Here is an 11,773-nt window from a genome sequence, read left to right as displayed (position 1 = left end):
GGGACTGAACATTTGCTAGCATCATTCATTTTCTTGATTATGGACTATTATGGTACCCCTGTGAATTTTTATGACTAGATGTCAATTGTTTTGTGATTGTCTTTATTTACATTATTTTGTGACTGTTTTAGTTGTATATCAGTTAGAGTACTGATATAGGCGATTCATAAATCCTAATAAAGAAAAAAGATAAAGAGAGATTTACATATATTGGAGACCCTGCATATGCAAATCCATCACATGCATATTCATTATAAATATTCTGAAAACCTGACTGATTGGGCGTGCCTCTAGTACAGAGTTAGGAACACTGTACTAGACACAATTGCATACAGACAGTACCAACAAGTTAGAAAAACTAGAGTCCATACCTTGATGGATTGGTGAGATAGTTCTGTCATATTTTTATTTGCCTCAGGTATTACAGGTGTCATGTATTTCATTAAGACTAAGCTGTACTTGCTCCTTTGTATAGCATGAGAACAAGTTACTCAGTAATCTCAAAATTGTTGTATTTTCCTTTGTTTGAGGATATGTAAAAGAGAATATAGTGGACACAGTTAAGGGTTCCTCCATAGGTACAAGTGTATCAAGAACTGAACAAACATGACATGGAAGATAGCGAGAGCGTACGTCTGCAGTCCCATGATCTCAGCGGCTCCCAGTGTCTTAGGGTGCCAGGTGAACGCTTTTATAAAAGAAGGTAGTACACTGGCTCCACCTGCCACGGGGCAGAACTGGGAACCAAGACAAATGGCGAAAATGTGGAGTCAATTTTCAAACAGAGTTTTGACGTGGGCATGAAAAGGAAAACACCAGTCAAAAATAAGGCCGTGTTTCTCTCCGGTAGCGAACCAACAGGACAACCACTTCGATCATTCCTTCTGCATTAAAACTGTATTTCTATGCTACACCATGAGGCAATTAACATAGCAATGTGAGGATGTTTGCCCAGACTCCACATCTGCAATGTCTTCTTCCAGTTATGGGTTTTGTTGAGCAGAATGTGTTTTCTGTGCTCATAAAACCTGTCTGAGATCTAATAGGTCTGTTCCTTAAAAATAAACCATTTATCCCTCTAGGGATTTTTTTTTTTTTATTATTATTAATGGTGCTTTGTTGCGTTCAGGTGTTCATGAATTAGCAAGGACATTATCTGAGCTTTTCTTCATGCTTTTTTCGGTCACTTTTTTAAAGCACGTGGATTGTTGCATTAGAAGGTTTGGGATGATATTAACAGTATACTTTTTAATGGAGTTTGTTCCCAGTTTTTCATAATCAAATGTAGCACATTAGACACATGGTAACCTTCAGAAAAAAGAAAGAAATCTGTACCTGTTCAAAACCTTTGGCTGGTAAAGCTTCAACCTTTATTTTGTTCATGAACTCACCCCACAGAAGCAGTAGCTGAATGCTCATGGGCGGGAGAGGGGGGGGGGGTGGGGGGGAGAGGAGCAGGGGAAGACATGGAGCACAACAGGTTGAAGCTATGAAGTGGCAGTACTGCTCCCAGGTTGGAAACATCTGCCCATGCATGCTTTCTATGTCTTCAAATTAGTCCACTCTTTCTCACAAAGCTCTGCATTTTTCTAAGGCCACCCTCCCCCAAAACATATTACAGTATAATTCTGTCCTTGCATTCATGGATTCATTTGACTGGCAACATCTCCAAGGGCAGCACAAGTGAATCAACCACCTTCACGAGAGGCGCTGTTATCCACTGAAAGAGCTTATTCTGGCACAGGCCTGATTTACTAAGGCCTTTCTCCCAGTCTGTCAGTACGGGGAGACAAAATGCTTAGTAAATAAGGCTCAGAATAAAGGAACAGGTAAGGGTGTAGACACTAGCAGCTGAAAGGGCACAGAACAAAAGCCAGTTATAATGAAACTAACCTATGCATACATTTGCATCGTCCAGCTTTGCAGAAGCATTTCTGAAGTAGCCCAGCCTGCATAGCTCACACTGCTGCCCTCTAGTGTTGTGTTTACAGCTCACGCAAATGACTCTATTGAGCAGCTCGATGTAACTGCATCGCTTGGAGTGGCTGTTGCATTCACAGTCTTGCAAGGAAGAACAGAAATGTATACAGAAATGTATACCGTAGCAGAATAATTGCAAATCGCATGCTTGGTAAAGATGACGCATGAGTAGAGGAGGACTGAATGGGAACGCACACACGGGTACAATGGATGACAGACAGATGGACGGGAATGAACGTGGCATCAGTTTCAGGCAGGTTAGGAGGAGAACGATCAGATGCTGAAATGATGAAAGTGACACTGGCTGTTTTGAGATCGATCGGGTGAAACTGAAGCTTTTTGGCAGCAGTAAAACCTTGTCAGGGTTTCTGTAAGCTTAGTTTCCATTGACTGGAATGGATAATTTTTATCTGCTATTCTTTTGCACTGGCGATGGAAGAATTATAGGAAGAAGTGCAAAGAAGATCTCAAGACAAGGTCTTTTCAATCCCTCTTTAACACAGAGTGTAGATCCTAGTCATTACACAGCTATGCCTTAACTACTCACAGGTTTTTAAATATTTTAACTTACGCTTCTCTACTTAAATAAAGTTGTGTGTAATTTTATTTGCAGTAACTATAAGACTACCACATATGTAAATTTGTACTGTATGTGTATATATATCAGGGGAAGGCAACTCTGGCCCTCGAGTGCAGCACGCCAGTCAAGTTTCCAAGATAGATATACTGAATATTCATGAGATGCATGCATTACCTTCATTGCATGCAAATACATCTCATGCATATTCATTGTGGATATCCTGAAGAGCCAACTGATTTGAAGTGCTCGAGGTCTGGAGTTGCCTACTCCTGGTATTTTATTTTATTTATTTATTTGCTTTTATATACCGACATTCGTTGGCATACATCACATCGGTTCACATTATAAACAGTGGAATAGTATGACTGGAGGTCGTACTATTTATACATTGTAACATTAACTTTAACTTTAGTGGGGAACATTAAACGTCTGGCAATAAACCTTGGTGATAGAACAATTAAACAAAAATAATGGTAGGTATTAAAGGATGGTTATTGTAATTTAAGTTATAGAACTGGGCTAGAGTATCTAATTGGTGGAATCAGTATATGCATATAGATAAAAACATATAAATATAATATATATGCATACACATATATACATACAGGTATATATATATATATATATATATATATATATATTCCATTTGTCTGTCTGTTACATATCTCAAATTTTTACAGGTACCCTTGAACCTTTAAGCTAATCTTCTAACACCATCCCCCTCCCCCGGATTTTCCTTTTGAAAATTCAGGGCTGGCAGAACTCATGGGTATAAAAGAATCTGCAGACTGTACACCTGCTTTACAGCTGATGCAAGGTACGTGCAGGGACTTCAAATGAAATCAAAATTAAATCTCCACCTGTCCTTTGGCTTCCCTAAACTCTCTCTGCCCCAGCTTTTTCCTCCAGTGTCAAAATGTACAGTGTGCATACTTTAGCTTCGAGGGGAAGGCAATTTTCTGCCTGGCTACCTGCTTAGTTACCCTTAGAAATGATAAATATTAGCACTGGTACATAAGAACATAAGAAATGCCCTACTGGAACAGACCAAGATCCATCGAGCCCAGCATCCTGTCTCCGACAGTGGCCAATTCAGGTTGCAAGTACCCAGGAGATCCCATACAGTAGACCTAAATCCTGTTACTCACTCCCAGCTTTCTTTCATTTACCTCGGTAATATTGTGTTATGGACTTTTCCTCCATTAACTTGTCCAAATCCCTTTTAAAGGCTGCCATGCCAGCCGCCTTGACAATGTCCTCTGGCAACAGATTCCACTCTTTGATTGTGCACCGAGTAGTACCTGGCCAGATTTCTTTCAGAATTATCTTCCTTATCTCTCACTGCAAGGGCAGCTGTGTTCATTGAAAATTGGGACCTAGAAACATTTCCTGTGGAAAGATATTTGCTGACCCTGACAAATTAAAATAGTCACATGGGATGCTGAAGAAAGTGGCTCTAAAGAGCTGTACATCTGTGTAAAAGGCAAATACCCCCTCGTCCGACTCTGCAGGTTTTCAGGTTGGCCCTCTTCCCTATATTATACAATAGGTTTAGCACCATTGCAGAGTTGCTCTCTGGGCATCACCAGCATCTGGAACTGGGCAGAGAAAGCACAGTGAGCATTCTCCAGCTGCGAGCTCAGCTGTAGCTCAAGGCAAGAAGCCAACAATCCTTTCCCAACCTTCAGTCACCAGACTGCCGCAACTCAATATGCTCAAAAGTACGTGGGCCATTCTGCTTTATAGGAAACAGTGGGGAGAGAGATTTCTATTTATCTTTTAATCTTCCTCTCATTCCTGGTGGGGGAAAAAAAAAAATACCGGCATAATTGAAAGTCAAAGAAACTGCCCTGCACCTTTCTGCACTCTGACTCGCCCTCACTGCCTGATTCCCTATTGTCCTGCAACGATGCCATGCACTGTACAATACGTACTCAATTATCTCTAGGGAAATTGGGTGCAGGCCTCAGGCTTGCGACTAATTGAAGAGGTCTATGTCAAATGCATATTAGTGTGTCTACTCTTATGGGCACATTTTAAAAGAAGCGCGCACGCGTCCATGTTCAAGCGGTTCCCGGCGCGCGCACATGGACGCGCCGCTTTTATAGCATGCCCGCACATGTTAAGATCTGAGACCCGCGCACACATGCGCGCCCGATTTTATATCAGCGTGCACATGTGCACGCGGGTGGCGCACAAGGGGGGAGATTTTCTTTAAAAGCGTGCAATGATGCAATCGGGCTATCCCCAGGTCCCTCCCAGTCTGCTCCAATAAAGGAGCGGACTGGGAGGGAACTTCCCTAACCTCCTAACTACTCTGCTACCATTTTCCCCTCTCTGACCCCACCCCTAATCCCCATCTAAATCTTCTAAAATCTTTTGTTTTATAACTTACTTCCTCTGAGGAGGAAATTTTCCTGGCTGGCCTCCACCCTGCCCAGACCCCGCCCACGGCCCGCCTTTTCTAAACCCCGGCTCTTCCACGCGTTCAGGCAGATGCACGCCTGGCTGGGCCGTTTAGAAAATGTGCTCGGCCGCGCGTGTTATCTGCCGGGATTTGCCCGCACCGTGGATTTAAAATCCCCCCTTTTAGCGTGTGCCGATGTGCTACACTGCATGTACTAGGAGAATGCAGGCAGGCACAGCCTCCACAAAAGGGAGCACATGCACATCTGGACAAAATGACACCGGTTCATCATCCCTCCCGTTGGGAGGAGCCACTATGAAGGCACGCCTTCAAAGTCTGTTCTTCCACATGCATAATGGTAATTCCCTGCTTAAGCCCAGTTGTTGTTTTCATATGGTCACAAGTTCACATACATTAATGCATCTTGATAGGTCAAGTGGGTATGAAGTCACATCCTGCCTTCTACCCTTAGCTTTGTATCCCTTTATTAAAATCCTTTCTTGCATTATCTGTACCACCTTTATAGATGCTCTGGAAAGTACCCCTGTCTGGAAAATACCCCTGTCAAACCTTTTAAATACTTGTCTTTGTAGAGTCATACTTGATATGTGAAATACATGTGAAAATGGAGAAGAGGAGGAATTACCTATAGTTGATTTGAGCAATCTGCGCAGGTTTGTATTGATGATCTAAGATTACAGGTTATATGCCACATTTTTACTGATGTTTGAAATGTTACCATTTGTTAACTGAGAAGTTCTATTTTGTACGTCTTTATTTTTCAGACTGCTGCTCACAAGCCTGGAACCTGGATGGGATGGGGCAGCTCTGGAGAATAAACGTTCAGCAGTGTGGTGGTGGTCAGTAGTTTTTCCTCAGTTTGGATGCACGACTGCATGTGTGAGTCTGCCAGCATAAATTCGTGTGCTGATTATAATGCATGCTCCTGTGGCGAGCTGGCTCTGCCAGTGTCATGCATGTGAGGCTGCGCATTCACGTGGATTGTCCGGTGTGCTGCCCGCACTCTGCACTGCATGTCCTATTGATTTGGGCTGGGTAAGGACCATTCAGCTGTTCGGTGCAGCTCTGGCGTACATCCTCTTTTGAAGCAAATTTGAGGTTTCTGTTTCCTTCCTGCACGTATCGGTTGCCATGGGTTACAGTGCTGTCGCTTTCATTAATGTTTCTGCTTTCACCCATCATTCTCTTTCATCTTTTCTTGGATATTGGCTCATGCCTGGCCCATGCCATTTGTCTGCTCACTTGCTTTCGTTTTTCTGCAGTGTTTGTTAATGATGGGTGCAGGAAGTGATCAGACGGACGGATGATTTAAGGATGTACCTCCTGAAGTGGTTTTGTTTTTTTTTGGAGGCACACAATGAAATGCTGCGCCGGCAAAGAGTTCTTTTCATTAAAGGTGAAGCTTATAATACCTGGCAGACAAAAATGGCATTGACCCTAGACCAGAAGCTTTCCTCTGTAAAACTTTAGGCAGTGTGTTAAAGACAGAAGATGATTCAAATATTGTTGGGTGCGTCACTGGATAGAGCGCAGATACTTTCCATTTTTTTTCTCAGTGTGCAGAAAAGTTGTGAAAGTGCTCCTATATAGAGTATTCCAGGATTCTGCCAGCCATGAATACATTCAGGTCTGAGAGCTTAGGAAGGCGAATAAAAAGCCTGCATGCGTTTGTGTGAATGAGTGTTTGAGGACTCATCTCTGGGCAGAACGGATATGGTGTTAATGGCGTCTTCTGCATGCCATGCATATCTCTCCGGCTGTGAGGAATATTTTTTATGTTTACAAATCTCTCTCAGATATCTGCTTCTGCAACAGGTGCTGCTCAGCAAAACCCACGACTGGTTTTTTTTACTGGTCTCCCTCCAGAAGTCAAAATGACTGGATACATCAAGCCCTATGCTAGCTGCCTGAAATACTATATGATTAATGGGAAAAAAAATGAATGAATTGAAATGAATGTGAAATCACACCTGCATTGGATCTGAAGTTCATCTCCCAAGACCTCTTGCCCCACATGAGGACAGCAGTCATTTTGACTCACCCTAGGTGCTTAAAATAAGGGGATTATTGATATCCTTAATTAGCGGTAACAACAACAGCTATAGCACACGTTTGCATTCTAAAAGATGTTTGTAACTTTTTTTTACAAAATATTCATGCTATTCATGAACACTTCCTAAGTGCTACGTTACAGAAATGTTAGCACTTCTAGACAGCACGTAGAAGAGGATAGTGGTAAAAAAAACAAACAGATTTTGTATTGAGGCTCTATATAATCTAAACTGTGAAATAGCAACTGAGAATGTAAAAATTAAAAAGGGGGAAGGACTGAATTTGACTTCTGTTCTTCCAAGTCTCCCTGAGACAGCAGAAGAGTGTCCAGGAGAGCCTGATATGGATGACCGAGCACACGAAAGGATAATAATTCTTTTATTTTTAACCTCCTGAGCAGATACTTGAAATTAACGGCTGCTCAGACTTCTCTTATCTCCCTGTGGACTTGTCAGACATCTGGACTGTAACAATCAGATATGGATTACTGATCCTTGAAAAATGGCATTCAGATGTAGACGCTAGCACAAGCATAGGATACAAAAGTGGATATTAATAGGTTCTACCATGATACCAATAGTGTTGTTGAGTCCTTGCTTGGGGTTTATATAATGCATTGTGTGACAATTGTAAACGCAGCTCCATTGTATAATCCAGAACAATTGAATATGCATGTGCTACAAACCAAAACTAACTCCACCCTTCCCTGATTCACATACCTGGGAATTGTCTGGATTTGGCCTGAAGACTGGAATTCTAAAAGAATTATTGGGTCTCTGGTCCAATACCAGAAATCTCCGGGTGCTGCAGCAAAACTAATCTGCTTGGACCCGGAAAGAAGAAAGGAAAGTCACTGGTCTTGCACGGCTGAAAAAGGAGGAACTCAACAGAGATTTCTAACTCTTCCTGGTGACACCACCTGCTCCTGCACAGCCTGTTTCCTGTATCCAGCCACTTGCCCGTCCCATCCTGTTTGCCTTGGCCAATCGACATTGTGATTTCCTGCCCGTGCATCATATGAGGAGTAAGAAACAGGCAATGTCCACTTCCGCAGCACAGGAGGAGAAGGAAGAGGCTGCTGCTGCTCCAGGAGCCCAAGTTAGAGTCTGCTGTTGCGAGTGTGTTTTGAAAGGGGGGGGGAGAGAGAATGAATGAGCATGTCTGTGAGAGTGAGTGAGTGTGTATTTGTGTAGGAAGAAGAGATCTGAGAGTGTATGTAGGTGAGCAGGAGAGAGCGGAGTGCAAGTGAGCAATGGTGTGAAAGTGAGTGGGCATGTGTGTATGGAAGAGGGAGAGATGTGAGTGTGTGTAAGAACATAAGAAATTGCCATACTGGGTCAAACCAAGGGTCCATCAAGCCCAGCATCCTGTTTCCAACAGTGGCCAATCCAGGCCATAAGAACCTGGCAAGTACCCAAACACTAAGTCTATTCCATGTTACCATTGCTAATGGCAGTGGCTATTCTCTAAAGGCCGGATTTTATAAAATTGCGTGAAGGCGTACTTTTGTTTGCGCACCAGGTGCGAAAAAAAGTATGCTGGATTTTATAAGATACGCGCGTATCTTATAAAATCCGGGGTCGGCGTGCGCAAGGGGGTGCACATTTGTGCAACCTGCGCACGCCGAGCCCGGCGCGCGTTGCCTGTTCCCTCTGAGGCCGCTCCGAAATCGGAGCGGCCTCGGAGGGAACTTTCCTTCGCCCTCCCCCCACTTTCCCCTCCCTTCCCCTACCTAACCCACCCCCCCGGCCCTATCTACCCCTCCCCACCTTTGTTGGCAAAGTTACGCCTGCTGGAAGCAGGCGTAACTTTGCGCATGCCGGGCCGGCTGCCCCGCTCCGTGTTCCGATCCGGGTGCTGGCTACGCCCCCAGAACGCACCTGGGCCGAAACCACGCCCACGGCGCCTCCCCCAACATGCCGCGTCACTCGAGACACTCCCCCGAAACGCCTCGTCATTCCAGGCACGTCTCCAACACGCCCCTCCATGCAAGCCCCAAGACTTACGCGCATCCTGGGGCTTGCGCACGCTGCCGAGCCTATGCAAAATAGGCTCGGCGCGCGCAGGGGGGGGTTAGGGGTAGGTTTTCGATGGGTACACGCGTATCCTATGCACGTACCCCTTTGAAAATCTACCCGTAAGTGAACTTAATAGCAGGTAATGGACTTCTCCTCCAAGAACTTATTCAATCCTTTTTTAAACACAGCTATACTAACTGCACTAACCACATCCTCTGGCAACAAATTCCAGAGTTTAATTGTGCGTTGAATAAAAAAAGAACTTTCTCTGATTAGTTTTAAATGTGCCCCATGCTAACTTCATGGAGTGCCCCCTAGTCTTTCTACTATCCGAAAGAGTAAATAACCGATTCACATCTACCCGATCTAGACCTCTCATGATTTTAAACATCTCTTTCTAATAATTCCCAACATTCTGTTTGCTTTTTTGACTACCGCAGCACACTGTACCGACGATTTCAATGTGTTATCCACTATGACACCTGGATCTCTTTCTTGGGTTGTAGCACCTAACATGGAACCCAACATTGTGTAATTACAGCATAGGTTATTTTTCCCTATATGCATCACCTTTCACTTATCCACATTAAATTTCATCTGCCATTTGGATGCCCAATTTTCCAGTCTCACAAGGTCTTCCTGCAATTTATCACAATCTGCTTGTGATTTAACTACTCTGAACAATTTTGTGTCATCTGCAAATTTGATTATCTCACTCGTTGTATTTCTTTCCAGATCATTTATAAATATATTGAAAAGTAAGGGTCCCAATACAGATCCCTGAGGCACTCCACTGTCCACTCCCTTCCACTGAGAAAATTGTCCATTTAATCCTACTCTCTGTTTACTGTCTTTTAGCCAGTTTGCAATCCACGAAAGGACATCGCCACCTATCCCATGACTTTTTACTTTTCCTAGAAGCCTCTCATGAGGAACTGTCAAACGCCTTCTGAAAATCCAAGTATACTATATCTACCAGTTCACCTTTATCCACATGTTTATTAACTCCTTCAAAAAAGTGAAGCAGATTTGTGAGGCAAGACTTGCCCTGGGTAAAGCCATGCTGACTTTGTTCCATTAAACCATGTCTTTATATATGTTCTGTGATTTTGATGTTTAGAACACTTTCCACTATTTTTCCTGGCACTGATGTCAGGCTAACCAGTCTGTAGTTTCCCGGATCGCCTCTGGAGCCCTTTTTAAATATTGGGGTTACATTTGCTATCCTCCAGTCTTCAGGTACAATGGATGATTTTAATGATAGGTTACAAATTTTTACTAATAGGTCTGAAATTTCATTTTTTAGTTCCTTCAGAACTCTGGGGTGTATACCATTCGGTCCAGGTGATTTACTACTCTTCAGTTTGTCAATCAGGCCTACCACATCTTCTAGGTTCACCGTGATTTGATTCAGTCCATCTGTGTTGTGTTGGTGGGAGAATGGCAGAAGTATAGGTGTAAATGGATATGTGAGAATGTGAGAGAATGAACAGTGAAAGTAAGTGTGAACATGTAAGAGTGTTTATGAGAGCAAAATTGTGAGCATCCAGTCCAGCTATGCAGTTGCCATTCCCCCCCCCCCCCCCGCTAATCTATAGTAATCTCAGGATGACTGGAAGTCAAAAGTTCCCAGGTATGCTGATTCACCAATATTGAATGGAAATGAGCAGCATTGTGCTGGGTATAACCTGAATGCCTGGTGTAAGAAGGGTGGGAGGGGGAGGAGGAGAAAGGATGACGTGCCTACCTCTAGGCAGGGTGGGATGAGAGATGCGCTCGGGCAAATGTGACCAGCATCTGGCTTCTTTCCTCCTACAGTAATGAGTTCATAGCGGTAGTCTGCCATGCAACTGGATCAGTGCCCCTGACCATGGCACCTTTCAGTCATGCGGCCAACAAGGTTTCTCTCCCCCCCATCATTTCTAGGGTCTCCAGGTTTGATGAACTCTGCAAGGTATGCTGGAACCACCATTCTTCACTCCCTCCTGCCTGATCCCAGGGTGGGTGAGTGGGGGCATATAAACTCCCCCACCTTGTGTGTGTACAGACTGATAGGCCTAAGGAAGCAAAAAGCTCAGGAGGAGACAAAGTGCTGTGTGATGAGAATTAAAGGAATGGGTCCAGTCAGGGCACTGGCCACTTCCTTCTGCTTCTCATGTTACTAGCATGGACAAACTTTTGTTGAATTGCTGGGTCCTCCCCTTCCCCTCTCTGGCCTGCAGCTGCTCCTGCCTCAGCTGTTTAAAGAACAAAACACCATAAAAAAAAACAACCTTCCTGCTTTCCTTTTATTTAAAGCTCCAGCATGCTGCTGTCCCTGGCATTAAAAAAGTGACTTTTTAATTTCATTTTAAACTCGCAAGGAGTAGGGAAACAAGGCAAGCATACCCCATGGTCCAGACTGACAGCCCCAATCTCAAACCATTTCCTGTCGGGGGCGATTATGGCTAAACAGAAACCCTGACACAGAATAATCGGGCAATTCACTGCAGGAAATGAGTAGACATGACAGCTCTTGTTGCCCCAGGTATGCAGGGGCAGGGTTAAAGGCCTTAAGTGAGGAAGAAGGACTAGGTCCTGAGTGTCTGCATTCTGGAATCAGAATTTTCAGGAACCGGTCAGCCGGGGATGGAATTTCAGGGCAGAGGCCATAACTTTGCCATGGACCTGCAACACAGAAAGTAGAGGTGAGGCAGGGGAGACAGGAGCAGAATA

At 44.0% G+C, this 11,773-nt stretch overlaps 1 protein-coding gene and 1 long non-coding RNA gene across 4 annotated transcripts in view; one reads left to right on the top strand and one right to left on the bottom strand.

Moving 5' to 3' along the window:
• NTNG1 (netrin G1) overlaps positions 1 to 11,773 on the bottom strand; it is a 512,747-nt gene that overhangs the window by 50,024 nt on the left and 450,950 nt on the right. Inside the window, exon 6 of one of the 3 annotated variants that reach the window (XM_029618449.1) lies at positions 1,894 to 2,061. The exons of the other annotated variants lie outside the window; for them this stretch is intronic. Within the exon in view, the coding sequence (XP_029474309.1) occupies positions 1,894 to 2,061 (168 nt within the window). The remainder of the gene's footprint in view (positions 1 to 1,893; positions 2,062 to 11,773) is intronic. 3 annotated transcript variants of the gene reach the window in all.
• LOC115100170 lies at positions 5,505 to 6,384 on the top strand. Its single transcript, XR_003858984.1, has 3 exons — positions 5,505 to 5,641; positions 5,753 to 5,827; positions 6,251 to 6,384. It is a non-coding gene; the product is annotated as an uncharacterized LOC115100170 (long non-coding RNA).

Source organism: Rhinatrema bivittatum, chromosome 10 (assembly GCF_901001135.1).
Source record: "Rhinatrema bivittatum chromosome 10, aRhiBiv1.1, whole genome shotgun sequence".
Taxonomy (NCBI): Eukaryota; Metazoa; Chordata; class Amphibia; order Gymnophiona; family Rhinatrematidae; genus Rhinatrema; species Rhinatrema bivittatum.
This window is presented reverse-complemented; position numbering and strand designations above follow the sequence as displayed.